The sequence below is a fragment of the Heliangelus exortis genome, chromosome 12 (assembly GCF_036169615.1).
Source record: "Heliangelus exortis chromosome 12, bHelExo1.hap1, whole genome shotgun sequence".
NCBI lineage: Eukaryota > Metazoa > Chordata > Aves > Apodiformes > Trochilidae > Heliangelus > Heliangelus exortis.
In genome coordinates, this window is record NC_092433.1 from 5,056,291 (window position 1) to 5,084,196 (window position 27,906).

The 27,906-nt window shown below is 43.9% G+C and overlaps 2 protein-coding genes across 2 annotated transcripts in view; one reads left to right on the plus strand and one right to left on the minus strand.

Annotated features, from left to right (window-relative positions):
* MAPKAPK3 (MAPK activated protein kinase 3) overlaps positions 1–10,678 on the minus strand; it is a 46,528-nt gene extending 35,850 nt beyond the window's left edge. The window contains exons 1-2 of the mRNA XM_071755625.1: positions 10,589–10,678; positions 9,256–9,588 (exon numbers count right to left, since the gene is read on the minus strand). Coding sequence (XP_071611726.1) covers positions 9,256–9,480 — 225 coding nt within the window. The 5' untranslated portion in view covers positions 9,481–9,588; positions 10,589–10,678. The remainder of the gene's footprint in view (positions 1–9,255; positions 9,589–10,588) is intronic.
* Positions 10,679–18,521: 7,843 nt separating this feature from the next.
* CISH (cytokine inducible SH2 containing protein) lies at positions 18,522–26,681 on the plus strand. Its single transcript, XM_071755626.1, has 3 exons — positions 18,522–19,256; positions 22,917–23,143; positions 23,653–26,681. The coding sequence occupies exons 1-3, from the start codon at positions 19,210–19,212 to the stop codon at positions 24,153–24,155; spliced, it is 777 nt and encodes a 258-aa protein (XP_071611727.1). The 5' UTR covers positions 18,522–19,209; the 3' UTR covers positions 24,156–26,681.
* Positions 26,682–27,906: the final 1,225 nt, after the last annotated feature.

Here is a 27,906-nt window from a genome sequence, read left to right on the forward strand (position 1 = left end):
CTGATAAAAGTGCTTTCCTGCCCTGCCCTTTGTAAGAGGGGACTAAAAAGGAAAGATCTAAATATGAAGAGGCGTTGTGAAAAATCTATTTCACTTTATGTTTACACCCTAGTTTGGACAAGAGCAACTTGCTCAGGAAGACACACCCTTCCCTTAAACTATTATGCAAGTGATGGACATTACCCAGAGCTACAGCAATCTGCAAAGCTGACACCAAAGCTCCACCTCCTTGAGCAGGAGAGTATTTTACACCTGTAGCAGCGATACATTTAACACAAGAGAAGCAATAAAATTCCTTCTGAGGCTCAAAGTTTCATTATTTATCCTGACAGTTCTAGATCGTTACATCCTGGTTTCTCTGACATAGAAATTATGGGGGGTTTCTTCATATTTGCAATACTTGGAGAAGTTCTGTTTCTCTGAAGATCTTTGCAGCATCGTTACCACTCAGCTCCCAAGGTAATGAATTTCACAGATTAATCCTGCATTATAAAATACTTCTAAACAATGCAATTTTCCAAGGTCAATAAGAGCAAGGCTTAGTCCTCACCTGAAAGGGATGAGTGCCCCAGAGAATGCACCTAAACAGGTTTAATTGGAGCAGATTTCACATTACTGGCAAGGTAAAAGGACTGATCATTTTTCATGCTATCATTTGTAAGCAGACATTGAACACGGGTCAAAAAGAATAGTGTCCTACTCTCCCTTGTCACAAACTGTCTGCTGCAGATTTTGCATGTATGCAAGGGGCATTTTGTTCACAGAGAAACTCCTCCAAAAGCAGACAGAGCAGAGCCCTTCAGAACAGAGGGCCTGAAAGAACAGGAAGAGTCTAAGCATCAAGAAACCATCAAGCCCCGTCACCCTCCCAAGTGTCAAATTTTGACTGTAAATAGATTGGAAGGGGAAGAGTAGACCAAAATGAAAGGCTTTTACTCTTCACAAGACAATGGAGACGTTGTACTGTAGCGTGGCTGCAGCAAGGGCTTCCACCGTGGCAAGGCAGCTGAGCCAGAAAATGCAGCCCCCTCCTCTCCTCTCCCCTCCCTACCTTGGAGCACTGACATCTTTGGTGTTCACAGCTCCGTTGCTGTGGAAACCAGACTGCTTTTGACAAAGCCACATTGACTAAAAGCAACATGTGGGAAAACAGAATAATGCCCCCAGAGAAATTAATCCTTTACAAGAAAAATAAATAAATGTATTTTTGGTTAAAAAATTAAGCAAGTAAAGGATAGTATTTCTCATCACTAGAACTACAGGCAAGGAGAACACTGGCAGCTATGGAAGTCCCAAATGCCAGGGATTTTAAGAACTCTTCATCCCTGAGACACATGGTAGATTTGGTGCTAAGGAGTCCCACAGAGAACGTAGGTGTGCTAGGCAGCTGCTCCCTATCCACTTTTTAACTGCTCTCCTTTGAAAACAAAAACCAACTCCATCTCACGTTGTAACAGAAACCAACTGAAGTTATAAATCACTACCCAAGTGCTTTCATAAGGGCTTACAGCTGATTCACACCTGGGCAAACTCCTTGCCACAGCCCAAATTTCACCACACAAGAAAGTTCAGTGGATAAAGGGCATGAGTCACTCCAGTACCTGCCATTCCAAACAGTTTATGTATTTTAGAAGTGCCATCCAAAAAATAAAGTTTTTCTGAGCTCTCTCCTTACAATGGGTTTAATAATTCTGTCCTCAGCCCTAGCTGACTCAGGGCCTGTTCCCTGGAAGGCCAGCATACTTAAGAGAGTATTCAAGAAGAAAAAAAAGAAAAAAAAAATCCTGGGAAAAAGCCCATGGCAAAGAGCCAGAGTTTGAACTGGCAAGACTTAAGATCTGTGAACAGTGCAACTTTAGTAAGATTTGGCTCCTTAGCCAGAATATCTAAAATCACTCGTAAAGATGGCACATTCAGAGTGGTTTGCTTTGTTTTTTTAAAGTACATTCAGCAGGCAAACTTTTCTGGAGGAAAAATTCATTTTACATAAATACAGTGTTTGCTCACTTGCTTCTCTTAAAACAGGCTATGAAAGCTTCAGTGCAAATTTGCAAAAGATGCAGGAAACAGGAGGCCACGCATGATTTACATGCTGAGCAAGAATTATCTCCCTCTTCACTCCTGAGGTATTAAAATGCTGGAGCGTTATAGCTTAATCTCATTTACAGAGCTTTGAATCATCTTAGGAAGTCTGTGTAAAATACCACAATCCACACAGTTTATAGAGTCTAATCCAGCCAAACCACACCACCAGCTTTCACTGGTGTTGAGAGAAAGAAGTTCTCACAGTTTTCCAATTAAGTAAACAGGTCACCTGCTCTCCACCTCCAGCTCCGCCACATCTCTGCCACTTACTTCCCTTCCATGAATGTCACCACCTCTTATGACAGTCTCAGAGTCACAAAACAAGGAGTTCAAACTGTGCCCAAAGGAAGGAGGACAGCTGTGCTCTATGCTATTTGAATATTACATGATCCTCAAGTCTGGCATTTTAAAGACATATTTAACATGGAAAATTCCATAACAAGGAAACATACACACATCATATAAGAAATGGGAGATTTTTTCAGGGTCAGGAAAACAGTAACTGCAAAAACATTTAGGGATGCAAAATGCTGCATATGAGTATATAAAGAAATAATTTATTTTTTTTTTAAGAAAAAAAATCATTATTAATTAAGAGAGTAACACATTACAGTTTTTGTATGCAAGAGATTAATGTTATCTTTCTCAAATTCACGTTGTCTCTTGCTCCAAATGACAGCGGCATCTTCCTTCCTTATGCTTCCCATGAATTTATCACCACATGAAGATAGTATCTTTTTTCTGTTGATACTTAACTGTCAGCAAGCTATTATGAGAAGTCATTTGTTCTCAGACCAGGCTGCTCTTACACAGGGTGCTACCACAGGCAGAGAAAAATACACTAAGGAAAAAAAGAAGCATGTGAGCCATGACATTCAGGTGTGGCCTCGATTCTTCCCAAATTATAAAAGATGTTATCAGGTTTTTCCAGTTGGAGCATCTCTCCTGATGCTATTACTGCAAGTAAATGAGACTGAAAGACTTGTCTTTTAAATGAACTTTACAATTCTTGCTTATTGTTCACTTGCACTAAAGCTGATTTGCAAAATCCAATTATCTGTATTGAGACCCTTGCGCTAGCACAAATTGGTGAGTTTTTAGTTAAATGGAATAGGGGGATTTAGACTCTACAGGAAGGAGGGAGAGAGAGAGAGAGATAAGGGTCTTCTAGTCCAAAGAGGGTGTCAAGATGGGTTGTGTCTGACCCATGTGCTCTCCTGTTAAGCACTTTCCTCACAGCTGAAAGATGCATCACTTATCTGTAACACTTTCTCAGATCTTTGAACCTGGGTGAAGCCAAGAGAACACACCTTGATCTTTGCTGCCACAGGACTCAGGGTGTAACTTGTGCCAGCTTGCTAGCAGGCTGGGAGAGAATACAGAAGGTGCCAACTTGCATCAACATAGGTTTATTTTTCAAGAGGACTAAATAGTTTCTAGCATATGCCTTTCTGTTTGCACTTTATTGTCCTAATGAACTGCCACTGAAACAAGTAAGAACTTATTACATACGCTTGATATTATTTCAGAACAAGACCCCCTTTTTATTTTTAATTGGTTTTTTGTTAACTATTGGCTGCATTTGAAATAAGAAGTCAAGTAGAGAATGTTAGGTCTTCAAAGTAAAATGATAAAGTCTACTTTTTTACACCAACTCATCCAACTGATACTCCGGGAGGTGCCATTTTGGCCCAAATATGTACAAAGTGTTGAAAAACTTGAGCCCTGAATGACTCACTGGTTTAAAAACAATTCTTATAGAAGTAGAAATGACCCAGTTTTTAATTGACTGAATGTTATTTGGGGTATTTTATGCATATTTACATAATACTTACCAAGACTGGCACTGAAGGATAAAATTCAAGGACCAGACTCATGCTATCCATATTTTAGGTGCTCCTCCACACACAGGGGGCTGCCACTCAACTAAAAGTTTTCTGAACTCATATTCATTCTACACTGTATTTGGCCTTGTTCTACAACACATAGCTCCTGGAGTTTGTTGCTCAAACTCAGCTGTGTTACTGACACAGAATTTATGGCAGCAGGAGATAAACCAGATAAATAGGCTGTAGAAAACACGGTAGGTAAGAAGGAACTAAAGAATACTTCACTAGAAAGTGCTAATTTCCTCCTGAAACATACAATCACTCCAGAAAAGTAAGAGCTCCTTCATCCTGCACAACACCTAACCATCAATTACACTTGGTTCCCCTATATTCCCACCACAGTTCTTGCTCAGTACAACATTATTCTTCCTTATTCTAAAAATGTTGAAATGTTTCTTTCCCAATCTGGCACAATTTTCTTCTCTTCTAAAAATGCAATCTGTAGCACCTAAGAAGCTTGTTAACATTTTCTGCTGTACAACTAATCATCAGCCTAAAATAACCTTCACTTTCACTGTATGCATTGCCTTCTCCACTGCTGCATTCTTTTTCTTGCTCATCATCTTATTTCAGGCAATCAATGGGTATTTTAAAAGTATCAGCTATGTAGATAACTTGCAAAAAATACTTTGGACTGTACAGTTTCCTATTTGTGAGCAATCATGACCTGACTTCAGGGTATACTAACTGGAAACAGACTATCCAGCAATTAGCTTACGTGATGTGGTGTTATTTAATGCAATTAGAAATATTAAAATTGAGTGAGAGGCAGAAACATAGCTCAAGACCAAATTAAGGTGATGCAGCATGACTCTCTCCACAGAGAGAAAGCTCTTTCCACTTTGGAAAGCAGAACAACTTTCTCTGTATATATAGTCTATGTGGGGTTCACAGGAACCACTTTGGGAATCATTGCTTTGCAAAGGTTTCTTTCCCCATTACTTGCTTTCCTTCCTCTGGAGCACCAAGTTAAGCTAAAGTATTATAGATAACAGATTCTCCTACTCTATTATAATTTGTATCATTCACCAAAAGCTGCTTACATTTAAAAGGCAAAGAGCCTGTTCAGTTTTGTGTTTGCTTTTTGCTTTATTTAATGTTTGAGTTTCACCTGCTTGTCAAATCAGCAAGTCAGGTACACTGTGTTGTTGGCACTTAGCACACAGAACATTTTCCATGAGGTAGGTCATGGCATCAATCACTGTGTATCCCTAAGGAAAACACCTATTTACTAGCAGGCCCATTCATATCTCTCCCACCTTAACCTAGAAGTCTCAGACAATGGGAAGGCAGCTGCAGTGTACAGGGCATACGTACAGTACTGATGGGAGAAGCACTTTTCAACTTCTATACTATTATGTATAGGAGTTTCCATATCCAAAGCACCAGTACACTCATCACCAGCATCCTTTGTTTTCCTGAAGTTCCAATACTCTGTTTTGGTGCTATGCTAGCTCTCTTTTCTTGATCCTAACTCTGTCTGAACCCTTTTGACCATTTTTCACAAAAATAAAGTAAGTCATCGAATGCATTAAATATTATTTTTATACTACTTAGCAAGAATTCATGCCAAAAAGACCAAATGAAAAAAAAAAAAGAGAAAAAAAGAAAGAACAAAGAACTGTAGGTTGGGGGTTTTTTAATAGGAGGCAAGTCCCAGGAGTCCACATTTATCCACACAGGTAGTCGGCTATTATTGTCTCCTCCACTCCCTAATAACAGGGAGGAGCATGAAACCCAGCAGAGAAGGCTCTGGCTGATGACAATGTTAAAGGAGTAGAGGTTAAATTTTGGCCCCAAATGGTAAAGTGAACAGAAGGGGGCACGCTGACAAAGAAGAGATAAAAATAGAAGAGTGACTAGACTTCACTTGACTGCTATTTCTGGATCAGCTATGGAAAGAGAGATGAGAAGGTTTTCTGTTTGCAAGTGAGTGAGCGACTAAAACATAAGTTGCCTTCTAGAAAGGCCACAGTCTTGCACAGCAGTTTTGTTTATGCTCCTACTTTTCTAAATGCATTCTCACTCTTTGGGAACAGTGCTGTTCAGCCAAAATGTCATTATGCATCTAAGTGAGGAACCAGATTAGATTTTCTGGAGCAGGACAGCAATGTGTGTGGCATCTCAATCTAACAGAAACAAAGCTGACAGCACATTGTAAAAGTGTGTAGCAAATCACAATGCCAAGCAGAGTATAACTAAGCCCCATAATACTTTAGGAAAATAACCAAAGCCCTGCAGTAGCTCTGAGAGGAGGTCTTGTGTTTTGCCACTCTAAAATGATTAACGAAATTCTAACTGGTTCCCATTATGGACACAGACTAAAGATGACAACAGTGTCCTCCCAATTACTACAGCATGCAGTGCCTGACCCACACACATTTGGGGATGAATGTTTCTGCCTGTTTGAGCCCTTTCCTCTTGAGTACCTCAGTTAGAATTCCTTCCACTGCGTACTTTCTATCCAGATCCTGGCTGGGCTGGCTTTGTTCCCATATAAAAGAAAACCTGCAGGCAGAAAGCAGTGCCATCTGCCAAGTCAGAAGCTGCTTTAATGGGCAAGTTTGGTGTGAGGGGGAACAGACTATTACACTTCATCTTCAGCAGCAGGAGAGATGTTTTTCCTTTCCTAGGACTAGGTTACAGCGAGCGCACTCACGCCTGGACGATTTGTCCACAAATACACATAGACCTCAATGGACACTGTGCAAGCAACCTCCAGGAAAAAACAAAAGAAAATTCCATCCAGCATGCCTTTTTTCCTGCTCAACTTGCAATTCAATAGTTAAGCTTCTCTTTACCTGTCAGACCAGTTGTTTTTTCTGTGACAGCTTCCTTAGTCTCCACTTTCTATTCCTGATAACGTCACCATCACACCTAGGAAGCACGAGCAAGACAGAAATGCCAAGACCCTATTGTCCCTTCAGAGAATTCTGTACTGATGCTGTTTCTGAAATATTTTTCCATGTTTCTTATCCCTTTTCCATAATTGTTTTGACTGGATGGCTTGCTCTGAAGCCTCAGCTGGAGGAGGTTTGGGGCCTGCATGACTCAGTACAAGTTTCACAAGAAACAAGGGAAAAACTTCCTCTGAATACTTTTATGCTTGCAAATATCTTCAGGGCTAGGAAAAGATCTTTTTATTCCTGCCAATTAACCAAACACAGTTTTTATCCTTCCTTGTTGGGTAATCCTCTCATTAGACCATCTTTGGAGAGAATAGTGGATTCTCTCTGGGCTGCTGGCAGTTTTACTTAATTACATATTTAACTTTTTATTCAGCACTTAAACTCCTAACGATGAGAAATATATACACACAAGCAGAAAACTGCTATCTGTCATTTAAACTCTCTAGAGAGCTCAAACATCTTAATTTTTCTGTCCCTTTCAGAAGAAAAGTGTACACATTTGACAGCTCAGGGAGGGAAGGAATGACAGGATGACAAACATTTATATAATGCAATTTCAGTGATGTATTCACCATTACTGACAAAAGTCAAGTTTGGGAAAGGGTGTGGTGCTTTGGTCCTTGATATACTTGTAAAGTTCTTAAAAAAACCAGCCAACTCAATCAGTGTTTATTAGAAACTGGTATTAGAGGATCTGCTACAAGGTTCCCACTCCCAATCAGGCAGAGGTCCCTCTGTCAGGGTACAGTAACTTTACCTCTCTTCTCCTGCTCCTCAACTTTGAGCACTGAAATTAAAAAATATTTTACAGATGATATCCACAGGAATGGATATGCATATCCACAGGGATGTATTTCCTACTTGATTCCAGAGCTACAGGATTTGCTCTGGAACACACTTGTTGCCACCGGATCATGCCCTGGAAGGGCAACTTCCATTTTAAAATGTTTCCAGCACTTTAGACTGCAAAACCTTTAAATTATAAATGGTCTGTAACCAGCAACAAAGCCACTGAACTCTTCAAAAAGAGCAGAACAGCTTCAGTATTAACTATCAACCTTCATCATAGCATGCTAGGTATAGAAACTAATGCTGATAGTACTTCAGAAGGATCTGATTAAAAGAGCACCTCAGAGTTGTAAAGACCTGACACACCCCTATTCAGGCACAAAACCCCAGTACTTCCAGTCCATTTGCCAAAACCTTCCATATCCCCATGACAAACTTCTGTGAGCCAGCTATGTGATGCTAATGCAAAAAACCACAACAGTGTGATAAAGAAAATGAGAGTGCTGGAAAGATGTGAATTAATCAGCATGTTACTCTATTACAAGCTTCTCTAGTTCCTCAGAAAGCTTTTCAATACACAAAGCTACCAGATATTCCCAGTCTGCTCTATCAAAGTGCAAAGGCTTTGCTGAGGATAGCAATTCCAGCTTGGTGAAGGGAAGACCATATCCAGACCTTGGCAGATCTTCCAGCTGACCACTAGCAGATTTGTCCTGCTGTTAGCAAACATGGAATGTGAGGTTTAAGAAAAGAAATGGTACTGGAAAGCCTCCTAGATATTCCAACTAAGCAGACTGACATCAGCAAGGACTTGCTAACAGAAGTAGCTCTCATGACCTTTATTTCAGCTGCTTTCAGTCTTACCATACAGAACCACCTGGCTCTCGTTTGAGCTTTTCTTCTAGCCACCTAGTTTAAAAGCACCAGGGAAATCTTCAAGTTTAAAAGCTGCAGAGCAAAAGGCAGATAAGCTTTATGTTCTCTACTGAATAGTCACTGCTCTATTTATTTAAGTGGTACTTATCACCACAAATATCTATTAAACTTACTTGCCAATACTGATGAAATTAGTACTTTCCCAGCTAATACCCTTCTGTAAATAAGCTGCAAAACCAGAGGACAGTAAGCAAGGAAACAGCTAGAAATGCCCCTTAAGAAAAGTCTTCAAAGCAAGGAAAGCCTGAATACCAATGAACATTTAAACACTTCCCAGTTTAAGCCTACTTCATTGCAAAAGATCCAAAATAGTTTCCTTCCCAAGTATTGCATAATATGTTCATTCAAAATCTAGCAAGCTTTCTCACAGAACACATCAAGACACTGTTCCCTCCCCCGCTTTAAATATGAGCACGAGAATTTCACAGCTGATCGCATTCTTCTGGAAACCCCTGCAGAATATTCTGGAAAAGACTCAAATTTGCACTACCACGTTATAAGTAATAGTAAACATCTCCACATAGTTCAACTCTTCACTCAGCACTCTGTGAAACACAAGTAACAGAACAAGTAGCTTTTCCAGGACTTTGGAAGAGAACTCTGGCCTCCAAACCATGAATAAGGAAAAAAAGAAAAAGCCGGCATACCTTCAAAGCACATTTCTGGCCTGTCTCCTTGTTGAAACACTCCAGTACTTTGCCATTGATTCCTAACCCCAGCACTCGTTTGGAGAGTTTGTAGTCATCCGTAACTGCATGTTTCTTTATCTCTAGTTTGACATGGGCTGCTCCCCCGGGCAAGGATTTCACGCTGCTCTTGCTATCCACATGACTCTCTGGCTGGGATTCCTGTTCACCTTCACTTTGTTCCATATCAGGGGAGAGTCTGAGGTGACAGAGATACCCAGGAGATTCCCTGTGGGTTATACTCAGCAGATCAAACCCACTGCTTCAAACAGTCCATTTGCTTGCCATTTAGTCCTGAGTAAAAGCATAAACAAGTTATTAGTAATCGATGTGAACTAACTTTTCTCCCACCTAACAGGTTTCCTCTCTTCCTTTCTTGACAAGCTGACCAAGTCCTGTAAGGACCATAAGTTGGAGGTTCACCTCAGGAAAGAACACTTTGTTCAGCTTTACAGACCAGTCACCTCAGTTCCAACACACACAGCTGTCAGTCCACAGTTATAAATTACTGCTTTTACTAAAAAACCTCCTGAGCTGAGTCTTGGACTCTTGGCCTTACCCAGTTAAGCTCTGTACAACAGAACAGAGGTAGCCTCTGCTTCGAGGAGCTTATTAACCTGTATCAACAACCTGTTGCCTCAAGATTTTGTGTAAAAATCTCCACAGATGGCCCCTGCCTCATCCCGACCCTCCAAGTTAGGCAAGAGAACCACCTCTACCCGGATTAAACCCCAGAGTGGCACTGCCTGGGCCGGCATTGGACTTGACGCCAGGCCAGCACTTACCAAATTGCCGCCCTCCACAGAGTGAGGGGCAGGTGAGGCACATTACTCAGGGGACCGCTCAAACCACCCCAAAATTTGGGTAGGCGGAGATGCAGCGGCGTGGCTCCCAAAGCCAGGGAGCTGCCTGACCCCGCAGAGATCCTCTCAGAAGCACAGCCCCGGGGGGAGATATCTGTGCCAGGGCCTCCGAGCCCCGTTACCACGGCTGAGCCACGGGCAGGCGAAGCGCCGCGGGGAAGCTGAGGGCCGATCCTCCCTCACGGAAAGCTGCCGGGCCCTGGGCCTGCCTCGCAGCGAGGCCGAGGGCACAGCTCCATCTGTGAGGGGCAGCGGGGCGGCTCCCTCAGCCCCCGCGCTGCCAGCGGGGGGAGGCGGGAAAACCCTGAGGTGAGGTGAAGCGAGGCCAAGCGGGCCCCAGGGCAATAAAGAGCGGGGGGAAAGGGGAGGCGACGGGGGAACCGGCGGGGTGGTAGCGAACCGGGGGGGCTCCACCGCCGGAGGATGGTTACCTGCCCGTGGCGGCGCGGCGCGGCCCCAGCCGAGGCTTCCCGGTGCGGAGTCCCGGAAGGCGGCGTCTGCCTGGGCCCGCCCCGACGGCCTGGGCAGGTGCGCGCCGCCTCCCCTCCGCGCTGAGGGGAAGCCGCCTGTGGCGGAGCTCGGGCCGGCCAGAACCCGGGGGAAGCGGCCGGTTCCCCCTGGTTCTGGCCGGCCCGGGCCCCCCATAGGCGTAGGAGGGAAGAGGAGCCCCCCGGGTGGAGCTGCCTCACACCCCGCCGCTGCTGAGGGGGCAGAGCGGGCGGTGCCCGTCGGCAGGTTCCCTGGGAAAGGAAGAGCAGGGTGGTGGGGAAACATCCCCTGCTTAGGGCGGTATTTTAAGGCACCGACCACGTTATTCCTTTATTGGGGTAAACGGCCCTGCTAGGAGGGGGAATAGCGGGGGGGATGAAGCTGCCTCGGAGGCTCCGGGCTGGTCCCGCAGCGCGCCCGAGCGGCGACGGAGAGGCGAGGCGAGGCACGGCCCGGGCGGGAGCCCCGCCAACCCCTTCCCCCCTATCTCTCGGTTTAGGAAGGGTAAAGGATCGACACACGTCCCCTCTAAACCCCGTTTCAAACAGTATTACTACGGAGCGAAGCACTGAGACCTGGTACTGGACACACTACAATCCTTTAGTTACCGAAACAGTGGGTGTCGATATTAAAGGCGACCTATTCTGCCAAATAAAAACAGTCTGTATTTTGGGGGTTTTTCCATACATCGTCAGGATATTAAAAGTGGTGGTTCCCACAGCAACTGCCGCTCATCGCTGGTGCACAGAGCGTAGTTACCGGGATGTGAAAAGCTGAGTTCTCCCTACATGTGAAGATGAGTCATGCACTGAAATGGAGCTGTATCCCTATCACTGGAAAGAGCTTGGAGTTCACATGCTTTACGAGTTAAAAATACATTTGTCATTTTATATAACACAATGGCATCTGGAGTTCTAGTGGTTAGGAAAATAATTAAGAGGGCTAATGAGTCCTTTCTCCAAGGGATAGAAAGTAGTTCAACTAAGCAAGAAGCAGATCTGCAGTGTATCACCATGTGATGTGACGCTGCAGCTTTTCTGCCTCAGGTTTCCCTTCCAGGCTTTCAGCAGTTTATCTACTGAAGGGCCTGGTCCCCTGATTCAGTTGACCTATTCTGGGCTAATCAAATCCCAGGAGGAACATCTATTTCCAACCTTTCCTTCTCAGGGTTGGCTTCCAGCTACCTTAAGCTTTGCACAACCTCCCACTGTGGCAGTCTCAGGGAAACATACACAATAACTGCAAGCTCCCAGGTTGCAAACCTTCAATAACAGAGTTCTGTAGTTAGCAGCTTGTTTTTATTTTCCTTCCCACAGCTTCTGTCTCTATTTGCTGTTTTACTTGTCCTGGGTGGTAATTTCCTTCTCTTTTCAACAGGTAACTATAGTCCTCTTCCCAGCTCACAGTCACTGGGGGACAGACCATTCAGAAGACTTCTAAATATTTCCGCTATCTTCTGTATTTTATAACTTGAGAAATACACTCACATTGATTTGTAGCTCCCACTCCTAGCCCCACTTCTGATCTTTCCATGTAACTCTTACCCAAAAATCCATGGCTGACCAAAGCAAGCAGTTGTCACAGCAGCTAGCACACTAAAGCTAGCAGAAGGCAATTTATGGCCCTATTCTGGGAACTATTAAACACTGCAAAAATTCCAAACAGATGTCTACTTGAGGGGTTGCTATTTTTAACAGAGTGTGTGTCAGAAGCCAGGAATTTCATTAAGAAATTATGACTCTAACTATTACAAGAATGTGCTCCTACAAAATAAGCTTTGCGTGGAAAGAAGGGAGGACAGATGAGGGAATAAGACAGGATTATAATATTTGAAATTAGCTGGTTCTACATATCTGAGTTACAAACATTCTCCCACTGGGAAGAGATCAACTGTTAGGATGAAACCCACGTATTTCAAGAGACTGCTTGAAACAATACCTTCTATGTTTGATATTGTCTATATATGCTCTTAGCAAAATTCACTGTTCTACCAGCAACCAGTAATAAGTTTAAACAGGGCAAAGACCTTAAAAATCCAGTGTGAATTGTGGTTAATAAGGCCCTACACCAACCCTCTGCTAATTTCACCCACCATAAACTCTGAAAAAGCCTTTCCAGCACCAGACCAAGGATCAAATAGTCTCACTGTACACATGGATAACCACAGCTGAGGAACAAAAAGCAAATACATTCTCTTGCTCTTTGTGTTCATTTTTTGTCTTAGATAGGCTGAGCACAAAGCACATCTCTCAACCCAAGGCCTGAAGAGTGTTTTCACAAGTAGCAAGGTGGCAATCTGATACTGTAAATAACAGCCAGAAGTGTCCAGCACTCTTGTACTAAACATCTAAACCTCTTTCACTGGACATCTCTCCTGATTTTACTTAGCTGATGGTTTTTATTTAGTGTTATTCTGGCCACACTGGGCAGCCTCAGAGCTAACTGGTTTGGGTGCTGCACTAGTGGAATGACTCTGGTATAGTGTCCTGCTGTGGCATCTTAGGTGACCACCTGCAAACCCATGTCCAGGTACCCACTCTGAAGTTCCCACAGATGTAAACCCTGGCTTTTGCAATACACACACAGAGCTGAGAACATTCATTTGTGCAATGTCCTTCTCATAAGCTGCTTAAGGTTTTATAATTTCTCTGACGAGCTCTGGGGGAGGGACAAGCATGCTGGGTCCAGACAGACATTTGGAGGTAACAGCTTTAGCCCAAACACCTCTGACATCCTAAAAGCAAGAAAAGCTTGGCTGCGGCTGTCCTCCTGCCTGGCTCTGAGAGCATTTCCCACAAGGTCTGCCTTCAAATGTCAGTTTTAGATGTCCCTGAGAATTACAAGTCCTATGATCAAAAATTTACACTGCAGGTCCTGCTGCTTCTCTTTGGGCTCATGACAGGTTGAGCAGCATCAGCATCCTTTGGAGGTGTTGATGGAGGACACACTGACAAGGCAACTGCAGCGTACTGTGCCTGGGGATATTTTTCATTCAGATAGTTGTTTTTTATTTATTTATTGATGTTTGTGTTTTGAAGTTTTTAAAAAAACACAGTAGTATTACAGGATAAGAGCCCTATACAGCAAAAAGCCTTTCATCCTCCCCAAAATCCCTAAAACTGTGAATTAAATATTAATCCTGTTTTTTACCAAAAATCCCCAACAGCAACAACACAAAAAAACATAATTCCAGAGAGAATTTAGTAGCTCAGCTATGCCTGCCTTGTCCCAAACTAGAAGCAGAGCTCATAGGAGGAAATAACCAAACAATGAGACCCTAATTTTGCAATAAACTTTGGGGCAGCACCCCTGTTTCTCTAAGATATTGTGTTAAGCCTGTGGAGCTTCATATTTTAGCCAGCAAGCAGTCTAAGTACACTGTTCCTGATCTTGGGTATCAGTTGGGTTTACACAAACAGACACTACTGTTTAAATACAGAAGGTTAATTTTGGCTATCCTACTGGGCTCCTTTTTACTATGCTGTAACAATTCAGTAACATCTAGGGCCAAAGACATTTCAGATTTTCAAATATCTCATTTCTTAACAAAAATGAAATGAAGTATCTGAGTTTGCTTTAATCTGGAGAGCCAGGAAAGCTGATGTCAGCAAATGTTCTTTGAGGGATGGCATATTTAGAGGAATTATACTCACCTAAATGCTACAGTCACCTGAGTTTATTTATATACAAAAGTGTTTTGCACAAAGCTTAGATAGCAAAGTCTTGTGGAAATTGGTATCAGCTACAGTAAAGGAAATAATCACCATCAGCTGAAAATACAGTGACCTGGTTTCTGAAACATTGCTTCCTCTGAGTAAAAGCTATATATTTTCTCTGGTGTTTTGAGAAATCCACTCCCTGGAATGCATTATATAGATGTTACCAAAGAGAAAATCCTCTGAATTGTCAGGTTGAAGTGAGGACATAGCTTTCTCTGATTGGGTGGTTGCAACAACCTTATTAAGTCTCTCAGTAAGTTCTTCAGAAACTGTGTCTGTGATTTTAAAAGAAAGGGCAGCTGTACAGCATCATATTGTCATATAAAGGAGAAGAAGCTTCTTAAAGGATATTTAGTTTAGACTACCATGTACATAGTGGTCTGAAACAGAGACTACATGTGTGGTTTTTTTGCTTGCCTTTGAATTTAGCTCTGGAGGTGTCTGTCTCAGACTTACTAAAGAAAAGAAAAAATGGAAGGAAGAAAGAAAAGCATCAACCAGGAAAGCTCATCAGAAAACAGCCTAGCTCTTTCCTCTCCATTGCTGAGTTAAAAACAGGTTTATAGAGCTCTTTTGTATTCAATTTTGTTTACTTGATGCTTTGTGAGCACCAAACTAGAACAACTTCTCTTTTATTTTCAACTCCCTCTGCAGAGACCTGGGATTATAAAATAGCTTCTAGGAGGAATTACAAATTCTAGCTATGAACCAGCTGCTAGTCAAGGAGAAGGAAATCTCAAGAGCACCAGTCTCACAATCCAGGCAGCATGTTCTAAAACGTGACTTAGTTCCTCAAGATTACTTTTCTCCTGTTAGCACAGGCTCAGTAGGTGTTTTTCCTATGGAAATACAGAAAAGGGGAGGACAGTTGCTTTGATAATCCTGGACTCAGACACACTACCACAGATTCCTTGTCCCAGTCATCGAGAAGGTTTTGGGAGGCTCCACCCCTGCTCCTGCAGGAAGGGTTTCTGTCCCGGGATCTACAGAGCAGAAGGAGCTCTGGGACAGCTTATTTAAAGAGGGAGTCAGAGAGATACTGGTTGGACATTTCCATTTCAGCAGAAAGAAAAAGAACAGGTTTTTCATAGAAGTATCATAAATCAAAAACATCATAAATCTTCCAATCTGCCCACAGAAGATGGCGCTTCAATTTACGCTGCAGCAAAGCACAAGAAATTAATCTCTCTCTCTCACTGAAAGAGATCCTGCAACTAATCAGAACGACAACACTGTCTGCCAGGCCACTCAGGAGTACAATTTTTTGCAGAAACAGAGCATTTGATAGAAACAGAAAAGTTCCTAACAGATGCCACACTGCAATCATCTTCTAGATTGTCGCATGCCAGTGAGCCTAGGGACAACAAATATGGTGAGTTCCTTACAGTAACACCAAGGTATTTTTTTGTAGCCTGAAATTAAGACCATTTCTGTCCTGCCCATCCTACTTCTCATGGAGCCATTTTGGATGTCATCCACGGCACAGCTCATTCACACCCTTGAAACTCCTCCATTGTTCCACCAGGCTGGGAAATCAAAACTGCAACAGTAAGTTCATCACTCTCTTCTGTGTTGCTGATTACAGAAATCAGTGTGCCCCACTCAAATAACAAGATGGCCCAGCTCAAAAAGGAATCGAGTCCTACTGGTGTAGGACTGGTTTGGTTGTACACCATTCCTCACATCACAGCACAGGGGAAGGGGCAGAGATGGCCATATGGCCACACAGCAACCAGAGGGGAAACTTTCTGTCAGCCTTTCAAACACCATCTTATAGTCCAGGTAAATCTCATCTCCAGACACACAGACCTCTCTCAAGAGTTATGATTTTGGATGTCATTTTTCCTTTACACACAGTCTACAAGATGGCAGAAATCTCCAACAGTTCAACGGATCAGTGTAAGGTACCCTCAGTGGAAGGGGATGCCTGTCTTCTCAAACACCCATTTATCAGTAGATGGTGCTGTTGTGTTGGTCAACTTAGTCCTAAGGGACTGACTGGCTCCCGATTTCTGAATTTTCTTACCTACGTGACTTTACTGTGAGCTTTCTTTGACACCTTTGACACCTAAACCCTAACGCTCAATGATACCGAATGAGTGTTATTGCTTGTTACTGCTTATGCAAGTCCTAACTCATCAAAACTGAACCCCGGAGAACCATTTTAATCATCATGAGCTATGTTTAAACAACTTATTTGTTAAAATGGCAACAATTTATATAAACTGTGTACAAGGCCTGGGGCGTCTGCGAATTTGGCACACTCTTCTGTATCCTATTTAGGGCACTATAAGGTGCATGAGGAATGTCTGAGAGGCAAAACATCCAGGCAGAGTGATCAGTTCAGCTGCTATTGAACACGTCTGAGTTAAAACCAATCACTAATTCTGTACATAGAATAGCCCAACCTGATCATTGTTTTTCTTAATGTGGGCCCCTACAAAAATTTTAATGAAGATGAAAGATGAAGATGAAAGCTCCTTTTATTAATTCTAATGTCCATTAGCTACTTGGATTTAACAGTCATCTTCTAGGAGCCTGTAGGACTCATGAAAGAATGGCATGGATCTAGAAGTTGCAGGTGGAAAACCACTGCATCAGAACACCAAGTGTACAGAATAACAGTGTCTGCCCTTGTGTGAACACCTGTGCTGCTTCCACGGAGCAGAAACACAAGAGCTGCCAACCTAGACCCATTTCTACATGGGACATTTCCACTGTACAGTTCTTAGAGATACAAATGGCTCCCCAAACATCAGCACCGGCCCTGCACACAAAGACTCTTCCAGATGATCACTAGGTGGAGCCCAATTCTAAGTTAAAAAAATAAAATAAATAAAAACGTAAAGATAGCTTCTCCATGGCTGGGCTGGGCTGCAGCACTTCTTCCCTGCGGTACACTGCTGCTGTGATCTCAGTGTCATCTCCAAGGCTGAAGATGAAATACCTTCTGGATGTACAGGTGAACTACAGTTTGCAGAAGACAGCAGCCACTTCCTACTCACTAGTCCAGTTCTCTCCAAATCCATTGTGTTGCAGCACCAACAAAGCAAGAGCTTTTAAATAATGTGGAATAAACCTTTGAACAAGCTTTTGACTGTTGTGCTTGCTGTGCACTTGAGAGGTGAGGACTGAAATTCCTCTCTCCTCTGCCATCCCCTCGCCTCTCCTGTGAATTCAGACACGCTCAGACGAAGTGTCAGCCACAGGCTTTGGATCAGAGCATACTGGTCAAGGGGTGGATGCATGACGACATTCCCCTCCCTCTGGATACTTAGGTGGCCCTCAGCACTGCTCTCTTTGAATAGCTCAGTAGAATTAGTAGGGCTCATTACTCCACTGCCCCTGATGTAGTAAAGACAAGGAATGGAAGCACGCAGACAGCTAACAGGCTGCTAAATGAAACAGCAGGGAGTGAGAGGGAGTGTCAGGAGCTGAACACAGGCATCCTGCTCTCAGGCTCATGCCCTGCCCATGAGCACATCCTTCTAGCCTTACCTTCCCCTCCCTTCACGGCCCCATCCCGTTTGGTTCCGAATAGCGCACGGGTTACTAATATTTTTAGATATTCAGCCTGCTTCAAGGGAGATGCCAGACTCTCACATCATCCCCCCTTATCTCTGATATATCAAGAGGTGGCAAGCTGTGGCAGGAAAAGAATGAGCAAGCTTTTGTTATAAAAAGATTCAATAACCCGAAAGAGCAACTGAAATATTTCCTCCGGGCTCACTCAATTTTTAACTTGACCTATAAACGCGGGTGGCATGTATTTATATATATTTAACTTGACCTGGTGGCGGTGCAACCTTTACCAGGAGACTTAACCGAGCCGAAACCTAAATTCACGGGAGGCTCCCGTGGGTCCGGGGGGAGGGCTGACTGCGGGGGTCGCCGTTCCCCCGCGCTCCCTCCGCGCTCGGGAGCGGCGACCCCTCCGCGCATGCGGAGGGCGGAGACGAGGCGGGGAATGGCCCCGCATTCCTGGAAAGTTCTTGGAAATGGATCAAAGGCGTTTCCACGAACACGCGCGGCTGGCGGCGGCTCGGCAGCACCGCGCAGCCCTTCCCTCCCCTCGGCCGCCCGGGAGGGCTCCGGTCCCCTCCCCGGTGCTGACATCAACCCGGCCCTTATGGACACATCTATTTATACCTCCTCCTTTTTTTTTTTTTTTTTTTTTTTTTTTTTTGGCCGCCCCGCCTGGCTGATATCGGAAGAATGATGTGAATACAATGCGATTCCAGGAATCCCTCACTTCCTGGAACAGATTAAAAGGGGCAAACAAAAGATTACTTAGTAGGCTGGGTTTTTTTTTTTTTCCCCTAGCAGCTTCATTACTTCTGGAGTCAGTGAAAAAGCAGGGTGCTGCTCTGCCGGCTCTCTTCCCCCTAAGCATTTGGGGAGATATTATTTATTGGTATCTATTTATTATTGTGCTCTGAATATTTTTTTTTTCTTTCTAAAACATTGCGCTGAAGGAAGATCAGTTCCTCTTTAAATATACGTAATATCCATTTTCTCTGGTTATTTTTAAAAATCTGTTGCTGTTGTTTTTCGAAAAGCAGAACAAAAATGCATTATTTTCTAAAGCACTGACAGCGCACGACTTTTTCTGGCCAAAGTTGCTAACAATCTGTAAAGTCTTTCTCAGCCGGATTCGCCTTCTGCTCAACTTTTTCTGTGTCTGAAACACAAACTACTACAGAAGGGGCTCGCTGGGACTCTCCAGCCTTCTCCTGCCGTGAACGCCTAACCAGGGGCTGGAACTAGGTTACTCCTGGGAAGCAAAGAAAAAAAGAGAGAAGGAAAAGAGAGGAGAAAGCCTTTCCCACATTCTTGAAGACTTAATGCTTTTCCCTTGGTCCAGGAGTGACATGATCCTCTGTGTTCAGGGGTAAGATACTTCACTGCCTTCTCTTAAACACTGTGGTTTGCTAATTGTAATTAATAAGATTCTCTGTGTCAGTTTTTCGGCTCTTGTGTTGAGTCGCTGTGTGTGACTGTAATAGCATGAGAATGACTTACACTAGCCAAGGGTTCAGTTCTGTGTGTCTCCTATGTGTTTGCTTCTTAGATTCTACAACAAAAATATGGGAAATCATTCCTGATTTCAGTGCTTTCTATTGATGAAAGATCATGTGGTAATTTGAAATCTTTGGTAAAGTAAAAATTAGTAAAAACTTGGGGTGTGTTGTTTGGCTCTGTGAGTGCAGCCCCAGCAGGGACACAAGCATGAGACCATAGATGTTCTCTCATGTTCTGGTTGAAACAAACTTCTTACTGGGAAAAACTTCCCCAGAATTGAGTCGGGTTTGTTTGTTTCTCAGTAAATATTTATGCTAAACACATAACTTTTGTTTTTCACTGTTTTTATGGGTAGGATTAATTGTATGTACCTATATACAGAATGCAGAGCATTCTGCTGAATGAAAGCCATAGGCTGCACATCTACAGTCACACCACCCTTGTTCAGCAGAACAGGTAACACCCAAGTCCCTCCTCTGGTACTGGTGTGTTGGCATTTTAGTGCCTGTATGATCAGCTCAGGGCTTCAGAAATCATCCAGCATTTTCACAGATGTTTCAGATTTGGAAACTGTCAGCATTTGTTTCAGCCTGAGCTGTAATGTCAGTAATACACATTCCCCCTGCCCTCAGTGGATTTTCCTCAGAGGCTATGCATTTGCATTGTTTTAAATTACTAAAGCACAGGGATTTTTCTGCCATTTCCCCCCCAAAATCCTGTAACCACAGACAAGCAGAGCTCACATTTACCAATATTTTCTTACTACTCAACCAGGTTTGTTTAATGCTCATTTTCAGTCTGTTGCAGTTCCTATAGCCACAGCAACGGGAATTAATTTTTCAGCTTAGGCTTTGTGAAACCCTTATCTGAAGCTTTTCTCCAGAATTAACATACCAGACCTCCTGCTTCCCTTCACCCACTAAGAACTTGTTATGTAGCCAGATGTGTAGATGGTTGTTTCTTAGTATATTTTTTATGACCATTTATTGCTTAGTTTCCACTGACTCCTAGGCAGACCATGCTCCCATGGGAGTCTTGGGACATGGCTGCTGGAAGACAGAGCAGCTCAATGCTTTTTTTCTTGTACTATTTGTACCACATAAAACCACGTTTTAGCTTATCAGCGAAGTAACTCCAAAGCTCACACTAAACACTATCAGGCACATCTGATTCTCTTGAACTTTCTTCGCTTGCCAAGGCTTTTTGAAACACTAAATGCCAAAGCACAGAGAAGTTCATTTGCTCTTTCTCTTGAGACTCCACACAGACTACCAGCCAGACATGCCAAATTCTACACATTTGTTTTCTTCCTCACTGCAACTGTTGTACTTGACCCTTTCTGTCCTGATCCTCCACATGTCCCTTCTCCACTTGCTTTCTTACAAGCACTGATTATTTTCAAATACTTACTTAGCCACATTAAAGGGCTGACTTTTTCATGTCAGCATACCTTTTTTTGACATGCCTTAACCCCAGCAAACTCTTCTTACCCCTCTTGCAAATGTACTTGCATTGGAAGTTGCAGTCTGCCATTACTCACTGATCCCTTTGCTCTCCCTTTCCTGGGGTTGGAGCTGCTCTTTTTCTTCAACCTATGTACAAAGCTGTTTAGGACACTGTTACCTCCCAGTCTATGAGAATTTCTAATCCCACTGTTCTCCTTTGAGTCTACACTGTACTAGGGCTTTTTGTAGGGGGAGAGAGAGGCATAAAGCAGAAGGAAAATAGGAAGAGAATAAATAAGAATAGCCCTTCTCTGGCTGCAGTGGAAGAATCTCCACAGGGACTACTACTACTGAAGCTTGGGCTCCTTCAGCTTCTGGTGGCAGAGTGTAAGAGAACTCAGAGGTTTTCCAATAGCTGTCTCCAGATATAAAACTATACTAAGATCTACTCTTCTGTTTAAGCCATTGAAAATGCAGTCCCCGTGATCAAGGTTGCCTGGTGAAGATAAAGGCCAGCAATTGCTTTTACTAGGTTTGGCTTCCTATCCAAAAGAATAGAAATTAAGAAAAGAGGATGAAATGCCATTAATGCCAAGTTGGTACCCTGCTTCTGAAATGTGATTAAACGTAGTGGAAAAGCAAACATGTTATTTTCTAAATGCCAAGAGAACAGAGGGGTTTTCCCATCTATGGTGTGGGCAAGAAGTGTACCTCCATAGATTCAATTTTACCAGTGGTTTTACAGAAAACCTTACTCCAAACCTACATGGTTTTATTAGAAATGTTGAGTCATGGACGTGACTGTGGCTCTCAGTCACAAAGTACTGTGAAGTTTTCTTCAGGTTCTCTCTGATCTATGTTCCCCAAAATCCCTTCTTCTTGCTCCCAGTCCCACACCTGAGACTCAGCAGTTTGAGAAGGTGAAATGCAGCTGTGATCAGGCTTAGGTACATACATAAATGTGTTGTAAAGTGCAGATGTTCACATAAAACACAGAGGAAGAAGATTGGAAGGGAAGTGCTTATGACTTTAGAGTCTCCTTCCGCTTCTCTCTTCAGTGATGTAGGAGGAGGTGGCTGCTGCCTTTGCAATCACCATCAGCTCTGCTGGTGCTTTGACAGCCTCACATTGAGGACTGTGCTGTCTTTCTCTGGAAACTCACACATCTTTTATGTCAAGTGTCTGAAAGAATGTTCCAAGCAAGTGAGTTCATGTGAGGGATACACCACAGAACGTGCAGCAGTGCAGGGCACACAAAGGCAAATAGCACAGAAGAAAAAAACAGAAACTGATGTTTTTGCCCAGAAGATTGCGTGGAATGAAAATTTCCTTGGCTCCCAACATCCACCCTCCCCCTGGAGCTCTGCCTTTTTGCAATCTCCACGCTGCAGAGAAGGAGCACCATTAAAGCTCCAGGCTTTGTGAAACTGAGCTTAGATGCTGAATGGCTACACTAACGCTCTCCTTAGGCCACAGAGGGATTGATATTCACAGCAGCCCAGTCACAGCAGAACCTCCTACTGCTGTTATCCTGCTGGGATTACAGCCCCACTGCGATCTCTGTGGTGCCGCTGAATGCCGGGGCTTGTGTAGTGCAGAGGCTTGGCTAAAACAAAAATTCCCATCATTCTACTTCAAGATCAGAGAGAAGAAAGCAGGCAGGATGAACCTCTGGTTATTCTCAGTTCTGCTTCTAATTATATTGCAGCAAATGACTAACAGACCCACTGGCAGAAAAATCAGTGCTCCAACATTACAGTGAAGCTGTAATGCTGCTCTGAACCTTATTGCCTCTGAAACTACAAATTAAAAGGCAACAAGAGCTAAAAATATCAGGTTTCAAATCAAGCTAAATTGCAAGATAGGCCACCTTTTATAAGGTGAAAGAGGCCAACTCTCCCTGCTTCAAAGGGCTCATCTTTAGCTGTGTAATTATTTCCCCCTTGCCTCTCTCTGAAACACAACTGTATTGAGGACCCATTTATAAAACATAACACATTACAGTACAATCTAGCAATGCAGACAACAAACACTGCAACCAGATTCAAGGCAAGGAAAATAGCAGAGTGTGCCCTTTATTTCAGACCTCATCCTTTGCTGGTGGAGGAGAAGATCAGGAGACTGTCACTCAGGGACACTGCGGTGGATTTGCCAGAGCCAATCATGCAGCCTCTCCCAGTCATGGCCTTCCAGGAGGAGGCTGCACCTACCTTTGTAGCACCAGTTCCAGACAGCAACCCACCTCAGACACGAGACCCTGAAGAAGACCTTCTCTGCATTGCAAAAACCTTCTCCTACCTGCGAGAATCTGGTAAGGCTCAACTCAAAGTCACGGGGTCAGAAGGCTACAGGGAGCAGGGAGCCAACTCTGTGATTTCAGCTCCAGGAAGGTCTCCTGATCCCGCATCAGATGGGAACCTGGTTCTGTCACAGCCATGGCTGCCTCTTGTGGATGCAGCAAAGGCATTTTCAGTCTCTACTAACCTGTATCATCAAGTAATCTATTACTAAATGTAAGCAAAAGCTTTGTCTTTTATAATGGAATAAGGAAAGGAATGAAAAATGGCCCCTCTTTGTAAACTGCAGCTGCTGCAAAACTTGTAATCCCCCATCCCAAGGCCCAATGCAGCAATGACAAGCCTAAGTAGGAAACCCTTAGAACTTGACAAGGCCTTTAAATTCCAAAGGTCTTACCAAGTCTGGGTTTGGCTACTTCCCAGGTCCTGAAGTCAGTAGGCTTCAAGGCTTCCCTGAGTACACTGCCAGTCTTTTAATATGATTTTTTTTCCCTAACAAGCTCTTTCTGGGATGTTTTTCCAGGTTGGTACTGGGGATCTATCACTGCCAGTGAGGCCAAGCAGCATCTCCAAAAGATGCCTGAGGGTACCTTCCTGGTACGGGACAGCACCCACCCCAGCTACCTCTTCACACTCTCTGTCAAGACAAACCGTGGTCCCACCAACGTGCGCATCGAATACACTGACAGCAAGTTCCGGCTAGACTCAAACTACTTGTCCAAGCCTCGCATCCTGGCCTTCCCAGATGTGGTCAGTCTTATCCAGCATTACGTCATGTCCTGCACTACAGAAAGCAAGAGCGAGGCTCCTTACCCACCTCCATCTCCTCTACCTCCCATGCAAAAAGAGATGGCAGCAGCTGCAGTGCACTTGAAACTCATCCGGCCGCTCAGCCGCAAAGACACCATCCCCAGCCTGCAGCACCTCTGCCGGCTCCGCATTAACAAGTCCACAGCCGAGGTGGAGCAGCTCCCCCTGCCCAGGAGGATGGGGGACTATTTGAAGCAATACCCTTTCCAGCTCTGAAGCACGGCTCAGGCACCACAGACAGGGACAGAAACAACAGAACTGTGTGTCTGTCCCGCTAAAGCGCAGCATCAGGCGGGCACAGTGATGAGATGATCATCAGCAGAGACTGCATCCACCTTTCCTCTCCCCTTCTCTCTAAATCCATTCCAGCCCCAGGGAGGAGTTGGTTGTTTCAGTGAACAATGGGACACAAGCTGACCTCTGAACCTCAGGCTGTGCCGAGGGTGGCTGTGAGAAAGTGCTGTCAGCATGTGCACACTACTTGAATTTCAGAGTTGCTGTGACACCGGGAATGTTAAAGTTGTTATTTTTTGCTATTTATTTCCACGGCATTTTCTCTCCTTGTGGTATTTTAAAAGCACCTTTTACTTTATTGTTTCTTGTTTCTTCTTCTCTTGTGGAATTAGAGATAGGATAAAGGCTCCCAGCTAGTGGGCAGCCAAAAATCTGTGGGAATTTGGATTTGAAGTCACATGCAAATAGCACCTGTTTGAGCCTGTCCCTGTAACAGGTCACAGGAGCCCAAATCCAAGCTCCCCCAGACTTCTGGGATATGTCAGGCTCAGATGACTGTATCTAGACCTACCTCTACAGAGGTAAAGAGTATTTTTTTCTTCCCTAGCTATAGAGGGCTGGGTATTTTAACCCCAAAGCACATTGTTAGCAGGTTGTGCATCTCCCAGACATGTATGCTGCACCATATGTTGTGGGCAGGAGACTTTGAGGAAGCCCTTCTTCATTGAGAGTTCTAAGCAGAGATTCTGAATATTGAGCTTGGGCAAGGAGCACCCATCCCATATTTTTTCATCTTACCCATTTCCAAAGGAAGTCTGGGACAAAACATTTAGAAACAAGCAATCAGAAACCAAACTTACTTATTTTCAGGCAGAGGAATTTGGTTTCAGAGCATTTTGCATTTGGCTTGTGTTTTCCCTGACGTTGCCTGGTCAGATGTGGGGCATGATGAGGTTCAGACACAGATCTGCTGAGCTGCACCAAAGACACACAGAGCTTTGGGATATTTATTTATTTATTTCTGCACCTCAGTAGAAAGTGCTGTCTTTCCTCTCTGCTAACTCAATGCCAAACTTCCAGTTGCTCTGCTTCTGCCAGCATTATTCACAAGTCATGTGGCTTCAATCAGAACTAGGCTCTAGCACACACTGGAAACCACGTTACAAGTTCACTGTTTGCCAAGGTCCAGACCTCCCTTCTCTTTTTCTCCAACTTGTGTGTTTGTTATCCCTAATTAGATTTTTCGCTCTGGGTTTACTTCTTGCACCACCCCCCTGCAAATGAAGCACAATGCCTCTCCCTTGCTCTTTTGCAGACAGCAGATGGGATCTGCCCCAAACCAAACACAGACCAAGGAGTTGCTCCTTCCTCTTCATTCTCATGATCCCATCACCTTCCCAGCCTGTAGGAGCCAGTGTATGCCATGAAACATGAGAAGGGAACCAAAAGGACTAGAGAAATTATCTTTTGGCATATTTTGCCTCTAAGACACCTCCCTACCCCATAACTTGATCAAGCATAAACCAATATTAAGGATTCCTCAATTCATCCCTCCCTGGAACTGTCTGTCTAAGGCTCTTCAAGTTAGAAGAGAAAAATTCCAGCTATACTTGAAGGCTGAAAGAGGAGATGGGATGGTGACCCAAGCGACGAGCTCAAAAGACGGGTGGAGTTTCTTCCACTGTAGCTCAAAGCTGCCCAAAGGGACAAGATGGCCTGATGTGCTCAGTCAGTGCCCTTTCCCCCACCCCTCTACATTTATACAAATTTGTCCTCTTGCAAGCTTTGTTTTTGATACTTTGATGATTGACAGTGTGCACGTGTGATGTCAGTTTTCCTTTTTGTTATATGCTTCCCCCTTGCCCCATACCACAGCAACCTTGGGAGGGGACTGAATGAGAACGAAAACTTAGAAGGCAGAACAAAAAATAAACTTTGTTGTTTTTTTTTTAAATTTAAATAATATAAACCATAAACCACTGAAAAGGCTTCCTTTTATCCAAACACCTCTATCTGCCTGAGGACACTGGGAACAAGGAAACTACGAGCAGCAGTGATCTCAGGAAGCCCTCATAGCTTGGCCACAGGCTTGGTATCTACAGCATGTGAAAAATCAGTCTGAGAAATGTCCAGTGGGAAAGGGCAAGTTCAGCTCCCTGAAATCTGCCTCCTACTTGATCTGTACTCTGTTGGGGGTAATGAGGAAATCAAGCTTGCAGGTTTGACCTTACTGTCCCAAGAAATGGCAGAAGCATGTAATGAAAATGAATACCTGGATAATCCTCCAGCAGGATGATGCAGAGGCTGAGCTGAAGGCTGTAAGCTCATGTGGGCAGGGACCATCTCTGTTGTATGTTTGTTCTGCACCTAGCACAATAGGGTTCTCTAGGTGCTACTGCAATACAAAGAATAAACAATACAGTTACTCCAAAGAGTCAGTTTCTTCTATCTCCAGACAGTTTGTTAAAAATCATTTGACTTGGATTTTAAATAAACATTTTAAATATATTTTGAGGCCAGCTGATGTAGAAGTCTTTGGTAAAATCCAAATGGATAAATTCATTCACTGTTCACAGAAATCCTCCCCAAGAACATCAGACAAATTGTAACAAAAACCATAGCCTTTTAGACACCAGGAGAACTAACACTAAAATCAACACAAGCATGGGCCTGGTTCTGGTTCCTCCCAAGTTACCAAGAGCTGAAGGAACATTTTTTTAATGATGTAAAAAACCACAGGAATGATTTTTGTATGGCTTCTGTGTTCCATACAACACCAGCACAATCCAGGGGAAAGGGGATGTAATGTAACTTGGATTTTAGCAATTTTCAGAGCAGGCTTCACATTGGCCCCAAAGAAAAATTTTGCTCATGGCAGTGTTGGAAGTGAGCTCATGAAGGGCAGACCATGCTTTGGATGGGAGACACACAGCATCAGCCTTTCCCCCATGTTCTCCTGCTGCTGGGCCTCAGTCTCCCCACATTTGCAGTCTGGCCCAGCACCCTTTCCCCTCCTCATCACCTCCAGTGCCAGACACAGCAGGTGGGCAAACTACCAGGGAGCTGGATCTGCCCCATGGTGTCAGAGGGGGACAGAGGCCACCTCGTCTGTCCTGCTCTGTGAAACACAGGGAACACAGAGGGAGCCCCAGTGCTGGCACATGACTCCACGAAGGCCCCTTCACATGCACTTCCCAGGTGCTCGTGCCACAGTCCCCCTGTGCTGCCTGAAGCAAGGCACAGCACGCCCTCATACACTGGAAACAATTAACAGTGCTCAGGGAACACAGGAGTTCCTGGCTTCAAAGTTCAAAATACTGCTGTGAGGTGTTCCTAGAGCACATGCTGTCCTTCCTGTGCAGGTGGCAGGGCTGGCAGTCACCAGCTCACGTTGCTTCCACAACCTCAGAGTCCATGAGCAGATTTCCATGGCACACCAACCAGGAAATGTTGGCAACAGAATAATCTGCTCAAGTTTAAGTTATCACACAAAAACAATCATGTCCCTTATGGTTTCAAAGGAAATGTGGACAGCAAACTAAACAGGATAGAAAAAAAAAACCCACAAGCACGATAAGTGGAAAAACGAAAACAAAAGGAAGGAAAATCTGCACCCATCTTTCGAAAGGAAGTTTGAAAACCCTGAAAAATACTGAAAAGACAAAGGTAGTATTTCTGACATTAAGTAATATCTTATTTTCTTAGCTGGGCTAAAACTCTTCTTCTAGCTCAT

Coding starts and splice junctions, on each gene's coding strand:
- CISH (XM_071755626.1), top strand. CDS start 19,210: ATGCTTTTCCCTTGGTCCAGGAGTGACATGATCCTCTGTGTTCAGGG. Junction 19,257..22,916: donor ATGATCCTCTGTGTTCAGGG/GTAAGATACTTC, acceptor CCTTTATTTCAG/ACCTCATCCTTTGCTGGTGG. Junction 23,144..23,652: donor CTCCTACCTGCGAGAATCTG/GTAAGGCTCAAC, acceptor ATGTTTTTCCAG/GTTGGTACTGGGGATCTATC.